We start from the raw sequence: 17,423 nt of genomic DNA, 5'->3' as shown, positions 1-17,423 counted from the left end.
CATCCACCTCCTGTGGGTCAGTGCAAGCGTGTTGATGGCCCTGAGTCATGGTGCTGACAAGATGGTTGCCTCAGTAGAGCTTTGCCCAGAAGACAGGCATTAGTCACAATTGAAAATAATGAAATAATGATTGCTGGTGTGTCTTAAAAAAACGTGCTAAGAGGATACTTGTTGTTGTTCTGTCACTAGGTCGTGTCCGCCTCTTGCAACCCCATAGACTGCAGCACGCCAGCCTTCCCTGTCCTTCACTGTCTCCCTGAGTTTCCTCAGACTCATGTCCATTGAGTCAGTGATGCCTTCCAGCCATCTATAGGAGACTCTGACGGGATCTCACCCAGTCTGTGATTTGTTTGCTCAATGCTTTCCCCTTTGTATTTTGGAGGAGGAATAACCTATCCTTGGGGTTTTGCTCAAAAATGTTTTCCTTCAGGGGCATAACTGTGGAAACTATTTTATGCGCCACCGCACGTAACAGTTTGTATGTCCTCCCTGACTGCAGATGTTCAGGGGATGTGGTGTGGTACAGTAGAGTATTCTCATTTATTTTATGGAAAAAAGAAAAAGCTTAGGTTCATTTTTAACTGTGAAGTTCTTGTCTCTCACTATCCGTTTTTTTTTTTTTCCCCAATCTTCTTGGCTTCTCAAAAAGTGCTCTATAGGTTTCTTGCTTATCCTTTTTCTCCCTTTCTTTCTCCACCAAATCTTTGCAGAGATGTTTTATATAGTGTTGGGAATATAACATTTTCCTTTTCTGAGCTACTTCTGTTTTGAGTCTTATTTCTAAATCGAGAAAGAAAAACTGAAGCTCTCATGAAGAGAGTATCAGATATGGAAAACTGAAGGAGAATGGAGAAGACAGCTTTAAGTGAGCCACCTTCTGCATCTTTTCCTGTCTCTGCTGTCTTCCTATGTCTGAGCCAAGAAGAGTCTTCCCTGGGTGCCCATAACATTAGGAAGCCATTGACAGGGTCCCAGGGAGCCTTTCTAATCTGTATCTTTGTCCACCTCCAAATATTCTCCCCTGTAACAGGAGAGAATTCTGAAGAGAGAGGCTGTCACTACGATAAACCTTACACACAATTTCAAATATATAAAACAGGCACTAATTTGTGGTTTGTTTTTTTTTTTTTTTTGCTTTTTTATTACTACACATGCAAGTATTTTGTAAAGGCTTTCCTCTGGTTAATCATCACTTCTATCTCTCCCAACTCTCTTTTTCTGCGTAAGTTCTTCAACTAAATTTTTATGTCTGTGAGCATTTTTATGTTTATTTTTTAACTTTTAATTTTGTATTGGAGTAGAAGTGGCTCAGCATGCACGCATGCGTGCACGCACACACACACACATACACACACAGAGCTGATTGACGAATAATGTTGTTTCCGGTGAATAGTGAAGGGACTGAGCCACACATATACATGTATCCCTTCGCCCCCAAACTCCTCTCCCATCCAGGATGCCACATAACATTGAGCAGAGTTCCACGTGCTATACAATAGGTCTTTTGTTTGTTATCCATTATCAGTACAGCAGTGTGTACGTGTCAGTCCCAAATTCCCTAGCTGCCCCTTCTCCCCATCCTCCTCTCAGCAACCATCAGATGTTCTCTGAGTCTTTAGTCTCTTTCTGTTCTGCAAGTTCATTTGTATCATTTCTTGTTAGATTCCAGATATAAGGGGTGTCGTATGATACTTCTCCTCCTCTGTCTGACTTACTCCACTCACTGTGACAGTCTCTGGGTCCATCTGTGTTGCTGCAGATGGCATCATTTCATCCTTTTCAATGACTCAGTGATGCCCCCTTGTATACGTGTACCACATCTTTATCCATTCCCCCACGAGTGTTTTTGGATTTCAGACCCCCACCATTAGCGAGGGACTGCTTATCTTCTCATGACAGTATAATTTTCCTGAGGAAGTCCCAAGAAAGCCAAGGATCAGCTGAATCGAGAGTATATAGACCCTTTGGACTGGCATTCATACTGGCCAGCCAGGGAAGCGTGACGTTACAGCAGTGTGCGGGAGGGGCAGTGCTTTCTTCAGGGATGACGGCACGTTGATCCTTGTGGTATGGATCCCAGGCAGAGTCCCAGTGTCTCACTGAGCTGCTTTTGCCTTCACATACCTCAGCATAAATTAGATTAATTTCCATAGCAAATCTTCTTTAACCTTGAACTTTCACACTCTGCCTTTAAAATGTCACTTGTGTAACACATTAAGCTGCAGGGCCCTTCCAAACTCACTACCACCACCCCTTCAGACCTCCAAAAGTTTCCCAGATATTTTCCTCATGTTATCTTTTTTTTCCCCACATTATCTTTGCAAGTGACTGTGGTTATCTTTCTTGGTCTCTGTTTTATGTTCCTTTTTGAGAAAGGATTTAAGCATATATGTTCAGGGAAGAGAGAGAGAATGAGTGAATAAGCAAAAAGGTGGACAATAAGTGAGGTTGAAGGCACTTAGGATATTAAAGTTCATCCTGCCTGTTCCCATTTCACCTGCCCTGTGTGTTGATAGCATTTGCTTTTATGCAGCGTGTTATCTGAAACAGTTGCTGTTAAACCTGTCAGGCCTCAAGTGATCGTTCATTGTATTCAGAGAGAAGTCCAATTAAACTAGGGTCACCTACCTCAGTTTTTCCAGAATTTCTGTATAAACTAGAATCTTTGAGAGAGAAAAAATATTTGCAGTCTTTGCCACAGTATTGTGCCTGTTTTAATAATTTATTTGCATTATTTCTGAATGTTACACAGTTATGTTTTTGAGGTACTTCCCATCAAAGCATCATAAGTAACAATGTTTTCCAATGTGTACATTCTGGCAACTGTTTATAATTTCTTTTTAAAAGAAGTCAATTAGATACTTTGAGGTTTTCAGCCTAAAATTCCTATGCAAAAGTTTTTCCATATTATTAAAAACAAACAAAAATATGGCAGCAAACTTAACTCATCTCAACAGCTCTTAACTTTGCAAATACCTATGTTTTTCTTATTCTAATTTGATGTTTTCCCCCTAATATTTTCTTAGGTGCAGAGAGAGCTAGCAGCTGTTATTGCTTTGAAAGCAAGGAAGTCTGGTGAGTAGTCTTTCTTGGGGCTGGAGGAAGATTCTGGTTCTTTGGAGATGTTTCACATGTTATGTGGTTGTGAGCAGTTGAATGTATCCTGGGAAGACTTGGTCCAGAAAGCATATCTCCATTTGTTTTAAAAAGTATTTATTCTGCTGTCAAAATAGCACAGTCATATATACAGTTTTTTCAAATTTCACTGCCTGGCTTTATTTCATGCTTCAAGGAAAAAAGAAATTCAAAATTAAAAAGCCCACTGCAAGCATGGGTCTAGGTACCCAGCAAAAGAAAGCAAACCACTTTACCTTACTTGTCATAATGACAGAAGAAAATAGATAATGTAATGGTGGTCTCTGTTTTATATTTCTCATCTCAAAGTGGCTTCTTAAAAAAATAATTGAATTGTCTAATAACATTTCATAGCAAGCATGTTTCATAGGAACTGATGGTATGGATCCAATTCCTTATACCTTAGGAAGCAATCTGGGAATATAATAAGTGGAAAGGAAAAGGAAGCTCTCAGCTACATCTTGAGGAGAGAAAGCCATGTTTTGCTGAAATTCAGTATGAAACAGACGCTCAGTGAGGTGGAGAACACTTGCTTTGAAAAGAAGAGTAGCAGGAGGACCCTCGCTATTCAGAGGAGGCCGTGCTGAATGGAATGGCAAACAGAGGGGAGGTGCTTCATGGAGAATGTTAAACTAGGGTAAGACTTTTCAGGTGAAAGCACTATGACAAAATCAGAGAGTTGCCAAGGTTTGAAGAAATGCCTGGAACAGAGATGTCTTCAGAACAGAAGTCAAACATTTTGCATCTTCCTTTTTCTAACTAGAAACGAAAACTTTACTTTTCTCTCGGTGACTTTTGGGATCAAACGCACCTTGTTGTGTTTGTACTATGTCTTTGTTGATTTGGCTGTTGTAGAAGATGCAGAGACTGGAGACTATAAAGGTGGTGGAGAAGAAATGCGAGGCACAGCGACGTGGATCCGCAGAGCCCAGGCAGTGGGAATGGCATTAGATCGTGGATATTTGCATAGGTGGAGGCCAAGAGGGAGAAGGGGCACCAGTATACAGGTTGTAGGTGGGGAGTCTTAGAAATAAATTGTGCTAGAGCTGATGTAGTTTCCTATAACCGTAAGGAGACAAAATTTACAGTCTGTATGAGTTGGGATGATAGTGCCTTGGAAGATAGATTTATTTTTTAAGTTTTAGAAAAAGTTGGGAAAATAATAAAATACATATACTCTGTCATTGCTGGAACAAAACAGAGCAAGTAAATAGAGATGGGGCTGGAGAAGGAGGTGGTTGCTAATTTACACAGTGTGGGCTGGGCAGGCCCCTTGAGCAAAGACCTGAAGTCACTGAGGGGTGAGCCCCGTGGATGTCCAGGCAGAGCATTGGACAGAGGTGTGCAAAATATGTGTAGAGAACAGCAAGGAAGTGGAAGTGGCTGGAGCAAAGTGAACAAGGCAGAAAGAGGTAGATTCCAGATGTCAGGCTAAGAAGTTTGAACTCTCTGGAGGTGAAGAGAAATGAGGAAGCATAAGCAAGACACACACACAGTGGACTGTGCAGAGTCAAAGACTGATATGAAGTTCGCTGTTATGCCAGGAGGTTAACATCTCTATTTTCCTTACTTATTTCATCTGTGGAGCTTGGAATGTCAAGACAACATTGGGAACTTCTCAGGGACAGAGTGAAGCACAAATATATCAAGGGTGGGGACATAAATTTATAGTTTTATTTTGTCAGGTTCCATGAAAACCCCTATTGGTAATTTTTAAACTGTATTGAACTTATAGGTCATTAGATAAATTGGCACTTTGGAGATAAGCATTTCCATTCATGAATCTAGGGTTTCATTCCACTTTTTTCATATCTTCAGTACTGTCTTAACAATGTCTCCTGAAAGCTTTGTACATTTCTTTGCTTACTGTATTCTTTGGTGCCTTTGGTTACTGTTATTTTTTGGCTACTGGTATTTTTAGCTTTTTTTTTAAGTGAAGGTTTCTGTCTTTGTCTTTCATGACACTTTTTTTTGAAATAAACTTTATCTTTTAGAGTAGTTTCAATTCACAGAAAAACTGAGCAGAGAGAACACAGTTCCCATATGCCCTGTGCCCTCACATGCCCTGCTCCCTTATGCCAGCATCTCAGAGGGGTATATTTGTTCTAATCGATAGCCTGTGTTGACACATCGTTGTCACCCACCGTCCGTAGTTTAGGGTTCACTCTTGGTACTGCCCATTTTATGGGCTTGGACTGATGTCTAATAACATGTGTTTGTCATTTCAGTATCGCACAGAATCACTTCACTGCCCTTCTGCTCTACCTATTTATGCCCCCCTCCCCTCCCCCATTTTCTGACAGTCACTTATGTTATTGTCCCCATAGTTTTGCCTTTTCCAGAACGTCACATGGTTGGAATCATAGATAGTCTTTTCAGATTGGCTTTGTTCGGTCAGTAACAGGCATCCAGAGTCCATCCATGTCCTCTACTAACGACTTGATAACTCATTTCTTCCTAGCTCAGAATAACGTTCCGTTGTCTGGATGTACCACAGTTTATGTGTCCGTTCCCCTGCCAAAGGACATCTTGATTGCTTCCAGGTTTTGGCAGTTATAGATGCTACAAACAAACCTATAAACATCTGTGTGTATGTTTGTATACAGTTTCCATCTATGGACACGTCATGCACACACAGTTTTCAGCTGCTTTGGGTGAGTGGCAAAGCGTGTGATTTCTGGAGCGTGTGGTAAGAAGAGTATGTTGAGTTTTGTAAGCAGCTGCTCCCGGTAACTGCCTTCCCGAGCGGCTGTACTCTTTGCGTCCCCACCAGCCGTGGGCGAGAGCTCCTGTTGCTCTGTATCTTCACCAGCATTTGTTGTCAGTGTTCCAGATTTGGTTGCTTTCGTTTGCATTTTCCTGACGGCGTGTGATCTGGGATATCTTTCCATGTGCTTACTCGTTATCTCTGTATCTTCTTTGATGAGTGTCTGTTAAAGCCTTTGATCCATCTTTCAGTCAGCTTGCTTGTTTTCTTGTTGAGTCTTAGGAGTTCTGTATGTATTTTTGATGATTGTCCTTTTTCGGATATAGTTTGCAGGTGTTTTCTCCCAGTCTCTGGCTTGTATTCTCTTTCTCTTCACATTGTTTTAATTTTAATAAAAAGTCAAGCTTATCTTTCTTCTCTTTTGGATCCTGCGTTTGGTGTTATAGCTAAAAAGTCATATCACACACAAGATCATCTAGGTTTTCTTACATCCTAGAAATTCGATAGTTTTGCTTTACGTTTAAGTCTGTGATCCATTTTGAGTTCATTTTTATGAAGAGTGTTAGGTCTGCATTTGGGTTCTTTTATGTGTGTGTGTATGTCTAGTTGTTCCAGCAGCATTTGTTGAAAACAGTATCCTCCTTCCATTTTATTGCCTTCCCTCCTTTGCCAAAGGTCGTTTGACTGTATTTGTGTGGGTTTATGTCTGGGCTCCCTGTTCTTTTCCACTGACCTACTTGTCTGTGCTTTCGCCAGTACCACACTGTTTGGATTACTGTAACTTTACAGTAAGTGTTGGTAGGGTACTGTCAGCCTTCCAGCTTTTTCTCCTTCAACATTGTTTTGGCTATTCTGGGTCTTTTCCCTCTCCATATATACTTTGAATCAGTTTGTTGATCCACATCTGTTATCTTTTCTAATTGTTTGTTTTTCCTGCATGAGAACTGTTTTTGTGCCTCTCAAAAGTGTTAAACTTAAATAAATTCTAATAGCTAGTTTTAAAATTACCTGGGGTTTTCTTTATAGACAAATATAGTGTATATCAATTATGACTATTTTAATCTCTGTCTTTCCAACCCAAGTAACTCCCCTATTTTCCCCTCATGCTAGGGTCTTATGATATATAAATTGAATAATAAAAAAGATAGTTGCATTCTTACTTTGTCCCTGACAAAATTAAAGTTTTCTGACTAGAAAAATAGGGTAAGCAAAGAAGATCATTTTTAGAGGAAAACAGACTTTTCTGTGCCACATTCCCCAAACCACAACAAATTTGGGGAGCAGTCTAGGGGCAAATATAACCAACATTTTCAAATTCAAAGAATTTGAATATTCAAAGAATCCAAGCATGGCCTGCAGGAGGCACCCACCTGATTCGTCCCACACTGCTGCTGCTTGATTTGGCATTGAGAGCAGATGAAAAATAATAGCGGCAAAGTATGAGAACCTAACTCATAAGTATGGCTTTTATTCCTTTATCAGATTCTAACCGAGCACCTACTCTAGGGCATTGATGGTACAGTGGTAAGCAAGGACAAATGCGGCTCCCTGCTATTTTAAAATCACAATGTTTATTTCAGAGATAAATAAACGTGAGTAAGTCAATGGCTGTCTGGAAAAGGATAATGTATTACTGTGTAGTTAGGAGGTGATAAAATGAACTATTAAACACAGCCTTAAACAGACTTTTAGCTGCACAATGGTGCATTCTGTATGCTCATTTTTTTAAAAAAACTATTTTGATTTTTTTAAGGTAGAATAAAAAGAAACTGGTATACTTCTAATAAAAAAAGTATTGAAATAATAGTTGGCACATCTGGGGCTTGACAAAAGGAATTGATTCCCTTAATATCTGTCTTGCAGCAGAACTGTTAATTAGGGCTCAGGTGGTCATGCCAGATTTATGTCTCTCTGTGAAGGGTTGTTAAAATAAGAATTAGTATAAAGAAAGAGTTTTTTTGGTTTCAGCTCTCCGTACAAACAGAAATAAAAGTAATTGCCAATTGATAGATTATATAGATGATTCAAGGATCTAGCTTTGTAAAAAATCTATTTTGTTGTAATTTTCTAAGAAGCCATTAGGATGTGGCTTTAAACAGTTTTCTCCTCTGAATGCTAACCTTAGTGAATATGAATAGCATTTTAAGGCTTCACATAGTTTTAAGATGTTAACGCAGATATCCTTGCACTTGTTTCTTTTTTGTTGAATTGCTAATTCTACTGCTAACTGTTAGACAGTTAGAGTCTTAGGAGACATTTTCTTCCCCCTTTCAAGGGAATCCACAGACAAGGCATGTTTAGCTCTCAGTATCTTTAGATTAGATGAAATTTGTGCCGTGGTGGGCTTTTATTTCTGGAAAGCCAGAAATCTCATATTGGTAAACCTCTTTGGCAGTTTTTATATTTCACTCTCTCTCCTAGTCCATACCTAGTTAAGTGTTTTAAAACTAAGTATCAAGGATATTAATGTTTGGAAAACACAGAAGAGGTTCTAGACTCTGTTTGTACCATTAAATGTCTTTGTGACTTTGGTAAAGGGATTCCAATTTGTATTGTATCATGACGGGGTGGGTATAGAATGTAGGAACCTTCGTGATTCCTTCCAGGTCCAGTATTTAATTATAATAGTGAGTATTTTCATTAATTTCTTTCATTATCCTTAATGGAATCACAACCTTGGGAATGTTTTATTCAGGACTCTTAGAGACAAGTGAGAGAAAAATAAACTGAAAACCACAAGGGGACTTTATCGGCTCAGGGAATCTGTGGAGCTAATCAGTCTCAGCAGGAGAGAACCTCTTTCCTGGTAAGGCCCATGGAAGTCTTGGTGGGGACTTTGCTGGGAGGATGGAATGCCCATCTCTGGAGCAGTGGAAGCTTGGATGGCGGGCAGAATACAGAGGTTAAGTCCCACGAACTGAGGCTGGGGCAGGTGTGGCTCCCCAGAGGAAACCAGCAGAAGAGGGATGGCTACTGGGGCCGAGTGCTCACCACAGGAGGAATTACTCGTATTGTCTGAATCTCGTGATTCAGAGAGGATTTCGAGGGAAATGTGCCTGAGAGTACGCAGGTTAAGGCTGCAGCCAGTGCAAACCCAGGCTTCCAACATCCAGTCTCTAGTTTTCCTAGCTACATTGTGCCCCCTCCCATGTTGTTACGGGGAGTAAAGATTTGGTTTATGGAAAGGCATTCACGTTTTCTGCTTTTGTTTCTGGAAATGGAAAAGAATCTAGTGAAAACTTACATTTTTCAAGCAGTAAATAGCAGCAATTTCCCCCCTCATTTTCAAATAAATTAGCCAGGGATTCAGGTTAATGTGTTATTTTTGTACCAAGATATTTTATTATTTCTTTGGGATGTTAAATATATATATAAAACATAAAATTGTATAAAATGGTTTTACCTACTGTGTTTAGTTTTAGCTTTTAGAAACATTATTTTTAATAGGCCGCAAAGGATGAGAAGGAAGCCCGAGTTTTACATTCATGTTAAATTGTTTCTCCTAGCCTCAGAAATCCTCTTGTTTGTTCAATCATCTTTGATTCCTATACTCAAGCTTAAATAGGCATTTGAATGGGTATGTGATTTCTCCAGCTTGGTTATTAATATTTGCTGTACACTGAACTGCGTGTTTGTAAAACATTCAACAGGTGACCGCGGGGATCTGGTAATCTGGGTGAACCCATCAGACAAGTTGAGGGCCTTTTATTACCTGGCTAAATTCCTAGCTTTGAAGATCTACTGCTGGTAACAGTCACTGGTCACCTTAAGCAGTTTTAAGCCGCTTTGTGAGATTGGCAGGGAGTCAGTGTTGACAGGAAGCTCTGCAGAGAGGTTTGAGTTCTGACACAATTGAAGGGACATGTTCTCCTTCAGGGCAGAAGCTTCCCAAAGGGAAGACATCCCCATTGCTTTGTCATGAAAAATGAAATAGATGGACTGATTATTTTTAACAGTAGAGAAAGGTTTCTCCCTTCTGCACATTTAGAAAAAGAAAAAATAACCATTAAGCCAATGGAATTGCTTCTACTTTTATGATCCTCTTTTTTACTTTTTATTTTAATGTAGCACAGTGTTTGACTTTACTCTCTCATGAACACATTGCTCATAAAGGAGAATGCACAGTAAAATGGGATTTTAGAGTGGATGGTAATAATAAAATTAAGGACCAACAAAGACAGCCTTAACGTGCTGGTACAATTATTGCTATCTCAAACCCCTTTCTGGTTTCTTGTGATTAACTTGCTATTGAAAAAATTTAAATGCTTTTGAAAGTATTAATAAAAGCTGTAGTAATCCTGTCTTGAATAGTTTTTTTCCATCTAATCTCTGAGTGGGCTAATAATGACTGTTCAAGCTAGGAAATACTAGTTTATAACGACAGAGGTCTATTGGCTATATTTTAAGCAGTTGAGATATTATGCTTTATTTTTAGTGATATTTTCAACCCCTTAAAAATTTAAAGTCTTCCTCAGCCTGTCCTCATAGGGCGCCCCTTCTCCTCTTGGAGCTGGCGTTTTCACGTGGTTTGTGTTGTGCCTTCTCCTTTGCCGCCTCCTGGATGCTGAGCTGGCACGGCCATAGCTCTCGTTCGTGGTCAGCACAGACCCACACCGATTGTCTTGTTAGCCTCGCTAACAAATGTGCTATTTAGCATTTGTCAACCAAGAGGAAAGAAGTAGCATGTGTTTTCCCCCCAAATCATCAGCACAACATTCTGGTCTTCCTGATTGATTGAGGATCTAGGATGTTTTCCTGAGAAGAGAGAGCTTTGCCTAACACCATGCTGATTGTTGAAGTTTGTAAAAATCTCCCCCTTCTCGGTGCTATAATAACTCCTTGTTCTAACATTTCCAGAGGCTCTTCTGCCAGCTGACGGATTTTGTACATTCATATCCCGTCTCCACCAGTGCATGTTCTTACTAAACAGTGATCAATTCAGTGGTTGACGAGTTGTATCTTTCTTTTTTATTTAATGGCATGAAACCGTAATAAGACTCTTGAAACAGTCATTGTCAATGCAACGCAAAGTTAAAACTTACTTGAAAATGTAAAAATCTTCCTATCAAGAAAATAATAGCTTCGATAAAACCCAGGAACAATTGAAAATGCATGAGGCAGATGCTTTGTAAATTTTTTCTAACTCTCCCACTGGGATACGAAGAAAATTGCCTTTAAAAAAAGAATCCCATGACACTGTCTTTTGTAATTAGAGCTATTAAGTCAAAATGATAAATAACCATTCAGTGACATACCATAAAAGAAAATAGCCCTTTGCCTGGTTTTCTCCTGAATAGCAAGGTATCTGAGAGCAACCAGCATGGAAGTTGGGCTCTTTTTAACCCTGAGGGTTACTTAGAATTTAGGAAATTAGAAAGAAAGGCAAGATGATTTTCTTTTTCCTCCTTCTACATGGTCGTGTCCATTAAGAGAGTAAATGGAACTGATTTGCCAAGGAGGTGAAGAATGGTAATACCCACAGCAGAGTGTACGTGAGAGTGCAAGGTTTAGAGGCCGTTGTTTTAAAAAATGCACTGCAGGAACTCTTCAGCGAAGGAAGGTAATGTTTATAAGGCTCAGTAGACAAAGGTATTTATCACTCTCAATAGGAGCTTGTTCTTGTTTTAGGGAACCAGATACCGGAAGGGAGAACTGAGCACTGATGCTCTCTGGTCTCATGTGGTCTGGGACAATGATTTTACGGCATTCAGATTCTTAGCTGTTATTGCCTGTGTCTTATAAACGTGGCCAAACCTTGGGAAACAGTTTCCTGCGGTTTGGAGCAGAGAGTTGGGTGGAAGGTGGGACAGAGACATAAAGCGGAGACGCCATAGTTTTCTGTTTGAGCATGGAAGGCTGGCTGCCAGCACTGCAGCTCCTGGGAACGTGTTTTCTTTGAGCAAACTAGATGAGTGTAATGAGTGTACCCAGTGCATAAATTCAATATTCATTCTACACACAAGGTCAAATGAAAGTTAATGACCATTTGCACACCAGAGATCTGAAACCCACATTTTATTTCTTTCTCATAATGACTAAAAAGGATAGCAATTTATATTTAAATTGATTTAAATTTCAAAGCATAAACACAGAGGTCTCCCTGGTACCCTTTTTTTCACCAGTGAAACTTCCTGGTAGGGCTCAACTTTCATAAAAAATTCAGTCCCATCCCATGCTGGTTTCCCAGTGTGGACCGTTTTTTTGTTTTCTGTGGAGCAGCCCCGTTCCCACCCTGCTGGGTTAGCAACACCAAATTAGAGCCCAGCAATGCAATCAGAACCACTTTCTTTAATGATTTAGGTTTTGCATTTGTTGAGTTAATTAGCTGATTGAGGCAACTAATGGGTGTCTTTAATACACTGTTGATGGGGTGGCTTCTCTAGAGCCTGCCGGCTCCTTTGTTCTTGGTCTTCTGGGGTTTGGGAACTGCTTCCCAGAAGAACATAAGATATATGCCACCCTGAGTCTGGAGGCCAGCCCAGGAGGCTAGTATGCTAATTACCAAGTGCCCCAGAAGGACGAGCATCCACTTAAAACCCTGTATCTGACTAATTCTGCGTGCTTGAATTAAGTTTTTCATGGAGGGGGTCGAGGTGCGTGGGTAAGGGGGTGGGGAGAGTGACCTGTGATCCATTTTTACAGTTAAAAATGCTATGATTGCTTCTCTGTATACAGCCAAGCTACAAAATAAAAGCAGTTGGTAGGTATTTTAAAATATTAGAATAGTTAAGGAAATATTACAAGAACAAGATGATGGGATAATTAAACGGGAAGGTATATTAATGGCTCAAATGGTGTCTTATGAACTAAAATATTCCTTAAGTAGAGGAATCCTTGTTGTATGCTGTTTTTACAAAGTTATGAAATTCTGTGGTCTGGTGAACACAGTCTGCTACCAGAATCTGGCAGTCTTGGGGATGCAGTCAGAAAATCTGGGCTGTGTCCACTCTGGCAAGTCACTGGCTCCGCTCAGCCTCAGGTTCTTTTTTTTTTAAATAAAAGGAAGAGGTTGGACTTGGTTGATGCCGGAGGGCCATGCTGAGTCTGCAGGTCATGCCCTCAGTGCCAAGTATTAGGTGGTATTCTTTGCTGTCTGTTTAGGCAGAATGTAAGAATCATAACTGCTGATAATTTAGTATCTTTTCCAAACATTTTTTCTTTTTTTCCTTAGTGAAGATCTACAGACGGGCCCCTCCCCCACCTTTTTCAGGGAACGTTTTTTGCTATCATTTGTATTGACAAGTAAGCACACTCGAGGGAAATCTTTGTCTTGGCCACATGACCCAGCTATTGCCCATCATTCGTCACATTAAAAGTCTAACTGTATAAACAGCTGTGAAAATGGAGCTGTTCTCAGTAAAACTGAAAATGACATAGGCACAGTGTGTGTAAATATAAGTTAAGTAATGTGCCGTAGTATGTAATGCCAAGTACACAATTTGATTCAACTGAATTATACCTAGAAAAAGTGAGCCAGTTATGATAAAACGGAAATTTATGTCACATACTGTTCTTTCTACTTAACGTGACACATAAGTACTTAGCATTTGACAATTTCTTAATCAGACATTGTCTAGACAAATTGTGGTTCTAGCCACTTGCAATTTTCAGATAGTTGTAAAAATATTGCATTTTAATACTGCAGTGGTATCTGTTTTTGGAATGAGATTGATGATAAAGATTTTGGAGACAATGAAGGCTTATATTTACAACTTCAGCCTTACATTTTGACATGAGTCTTTTTGGTTGGAGATGAGGAAACAGATGGATAGATTATTTTAAAAAATAATTTTAGGTTTCCTTCTGAATGGTTGCATCAGAATTCCTACTTAACTAAATATTTTGATTTTGTAAAGTTCCTCAAGTTTAGTTGGACAACTGCCCAACGTTACAGTGTTTCCTGACCTGAGCGGAGATTTTGTCATGTGAATGGTAACAGAATTAAAAGCTCTCTTGGCATTGGCAGGAAAGCCTTTGTAAATGAAGAGAAGTACTACCAAGCTTTATTTAGTGGGCAGACTCAGGAATAAGCAAATATTCCTACTGAAGTTTCTCTACTAAACTTACCAGGAAGACCTTTGGGTGGGGGAGGGAGGGCCCACTAGTTTAAAGAGGAAGTGAATTTAACCTTGGCTTTAAGTGAGTGCACGTGATCCGCAGCCATATCCTGATAAGTCGTGGGCAGGACCCCAAGTTGACAGGACTAAAGGGATTGTCTGGTTCTCCTTTTGCCAAAAGGGGGCTAACTTCTGTGTGTTGAAAATGCAGATACAGAATAGAAACAGCATTTGCTTTAAGACCTATTAAAATTAACGGAGAAAGTTTATATCTTATTGTATTATTGTTTTCTGGTAGAAAAATGGCCGTGAGAAATTTGAGATTGAGGTCATCTTTATACCATTAGAAACAGACGAAGCTTTTAGAAATGGTGCCCGCTTTTCTTCCACTCTAGCTGAAACAGAAGAGCATGACGGATACAATGCCATCTTATTCTTATGTTTCTATTTCCTTCATTTCGATTTTTAGTTTTGTTTTCATTTGTTTAAAAGGCCCATTTCCATATCCTAGTTCTGAAGGTAGAGTGAGGTAAAGGTTCTTTTCTTCTGCCTGAGGGAGGCCTTATAGAGCAAACACAAATTTATCAAATAGCAGTAAGAAAACAAATTTCCACCTTCAGGTAGGGGGAATTAGCAGGGATTAGAGGTCATCCATAAGCCCTGGCTGGAAACCTCTCTTGCTACAGTGGAGGAGGGTGAGGGTGTTGTCCCAGCAGCCTGCTGGCCCGAGGGAATATCTGTCCACCTTGTCTGGTCAGGCGAGGAGCGGATTTCATGCTCTGCTCTCATGCTGTTAGGCCACTGGGCACCTTGGACCCTTCAGTCATCTCAGAGTCCTCACTGAAACTAATTACTAGTGTGGAATTCAGGCTTATCGTTTGTACCTGAATCCAAGTTGTTGAAGCTGCTTCATTTTGCTAGTACCATGAGGCCTACTTAAGTCAACTAATTTCAGGGTTAATCTTGGAATCAAGTGGACAGTTTCATCAAAACATTACATTTATATGAGTGGTCCAGGTCCTTCCAAGGGAATTTTCCTGGGGCCTGCTTTAGTGCAGTTTTTCATTACCTCGATACTTCAAGAAGAAAGTCAGACGAATAGAACAGCCTGTAGTTTCTATCAATTGTATATGACAAAGCAAAAAACATAGACTTTGATTTGAGAGGAGAGATGGCTGGCTGAGTGCTGTCAGCGTGGATGTGGAAAGTAGTCTGGCTACCAGCCAGTGCTAGTGCTGTATCAAAACTTTTTTCTTTCCACATATATCTTGGCTAGGTTTTCTTATCTGGTAATCTTATGAGATTATTTTAGTTTACGAACCATTAGAGCACTAATACTCAAAAATGGCAACAGATTGTCAGAATTATTCACTGTGGTGAAATGTAGACGGGAAATGCTTTCTTCTTCGTTTTCAGCAACCGTGCTGTGTGGTGTTACCTAGTGCCAGTGAGCTTCTAGATCTTACCTGTTTCTGATTCAAACTTTCTTTGTGGTGAGTGGTCTGTTCAGGATGTCGGTCCTGCCTGAGTCTGGTTTAAATCTCCCTTCTTGGTCATGAGAGGCTCCTGTGGTGGCGGGGGCTCCTCTGGTCTCTGGAGCAGTGCCCCTGCCAGTGCTGCAGGCTTGGTGGATTTGCAGGGGGCATCTGCTTGCTGTGGTATCTGCAGCGGCAGTTAGGGGCCCATGGCAGCTGGCTCTGTGTCTGGACCTTCCTTGGGCCTCTGGCCCCATATTGCCTCTTGCTGGAGCTGTAACCCCACTGCTTCCCTGCTACAGGCTCCAGCCAGCCCCTGGATGAGGGCAGTTCTACCACTGGCCCCTCTTCCCAGGCCACGGAGGTACTTCTGAGTCCTTTCAGACTTCCCAGCCAGGGAAGGACGAGCAGCTCAGAAAAGTAACCAAGGGGTAGCCCTTGTCTGCTCCAAGCCGTACGGTGCTCACAGATGATCGCCTGTGAGTGTGCTGGCCCCAGGTGGGCCTGGGGTAGGGTTCAAGGCCGTCTCCCCCCGTGTAGGTGTGCTAACCAGCACTCCCATCCTCAGTGTCCCCTCAGTCATCCACCCACCCCAGCCTCAGGGCCAAGCCCGCCGGGGAGCTCAGGCCCACTGTTCTGACCTGTTCCTGCTTCCTCTTTCTGCTGCCCCGTCCCATGATCCACTGTAGCAACACAGGGATGGCCTTGACCTGTGCTCACCCATTACTTCCTGCCTGTCTCCCAAGGGGGACAGACCTGTGGCTTAGCTATCCCGGGAGAGAGAGCTCTGCAATCTAAGACTCTTAGAGTGGGTTCTTGATGTGCAAAGGAGAATGACATTCTCTACCGTGTTTGCCCTTTGAAGCCTATTGTCTTGCTGCAAAATTCTTTGGGTGTCAGGATTGGCTTCGTCTTTATGCTCCTTATCTTCTGCGCTACCCAGGCTGTATGAGGGTCTGATTAGGGAGAAGATTCCATCCAGAGATGAAAATGGAAAAGAAAAAAGCACATTACATGCTTTGTAGCTTAATTACCCTTGATTAAGCACTTGACTGCCGTTCTTTTTTCCACACACCTACCCTGTGGGGTTGTGGTTCTGATCATCCCCTTCTGCAGATAATGAAGTTTAAGATTGGTGAGTTGATGTGACTTGACAAAGGTCATATACTAGAAATAGTGTAGAAGTGGTGCCATATTTTCTCCCATATGTGTAATAAAAGGACATTTTAAAAAAATCAGTGGGATAGAGTTCATTGAAGGTTAAGGAAAGTTTTCAGGTATTTCCTAGCCTCCTCTTGGCCTATCTGCTCCCTCCCATCCTCACAATGATTGAATGATTGGACCATTTGCTGTCTTTGGTTGTATCAGTATTTACAAACACAAGGACTTTGAGGGGATTCTTCGCGGTTTCTCTGCATGTTTTAGAATTTCACTGTAATGTCAAGGGAAGATTCAGCAGTATAATTGCTGACAATTCAGAAACAACGGCAACAGAAAAATCACATCATGTGAGAAGTGTTTTAATGTAAATAAACATTATTTTTGGAACATAGACTCCTTGCCTACTATAAAACCTTAGTTAACAAGACTCTCTGTGTAGATCTGACCTGTTATGTTTTCTGGTTTACAGTCCTTGAGGCAAAATTTCGTAGCTGTGAAAAGCAATTTAAGAGACTCAGGTTCAGTTCTGGCTTAGTCCCTTATTGTGAAGTAATGGCTCCCAGACATTTGTTTTCTTATTCTGTGAAATGGAGCAAAAGGCATATGCCTCTGAGGCTTCTGGAGGTAGGAGAGAGTTAGGTAGCATAAAGCATGAAGCTGGCATGTAGTTAGGCTTAGAAGTAATCTTCTCTCTTTTTCTCTTATTTTTGGCTGCACCTTGCGGCACATGGGAACTAGTTCCCCAACCAGGAATCAAACCTGTGTCGCCTGCAGTGTAAGTGCGGAGTCTTAACCTCTGGACCATCAGGGAAGTCCCAGATATCATTTTGTTTTCCTCCCTGAGATAAATATTTAAAACACTTTATAATTCTTTGGTGAAACTATACA

The 17,423-nt window shown here is 40.8% G+C and overlaps 1 protein-coding gene across 1 annotated transcript in view; it reads left to right on the top strand.

Moving 5' to 3' along the window:
- The window catches only part of RAPGEF5 (Rap guanine nucleotide exchange factor 5), a 231,026-nt gene that overhangs the window by 89,608 nt on the left and 123,995 nt on the right, over window positions 1–17,423 (top strand). The window contains exon 7 of the mRNA XM_052638738.1: window positions 3,027–3,075. Within this exon, the coding sequence (XP_052494698.1) occupies window positions 3,027–3,075 (49 nt within the window). The remainder of the gene's footprint in view (window positions 1–3,026; window positions 3,076–17,423) is intronic.

The sequence above is a fragment of the Budorcas taxicolor genome, chromosome 4 (genome assembly GCF_023091745.1).
Source record: "Budorcas taxicolor isolate Tak-1 chromosome 4, Takin1.1, whole genome shotgun sequence".
NCBI classification, from domain to species: Eukaryota; Metazoa; Chordata; class Mammalia; order Artiodactyla; family Bovidae; genus Budorcas; species Budorcas taxicolor.
Note: the sequence above shows the minus strand (reverse complement) of the source record. Positions and strands in the feature narration are given on the sequence as shown.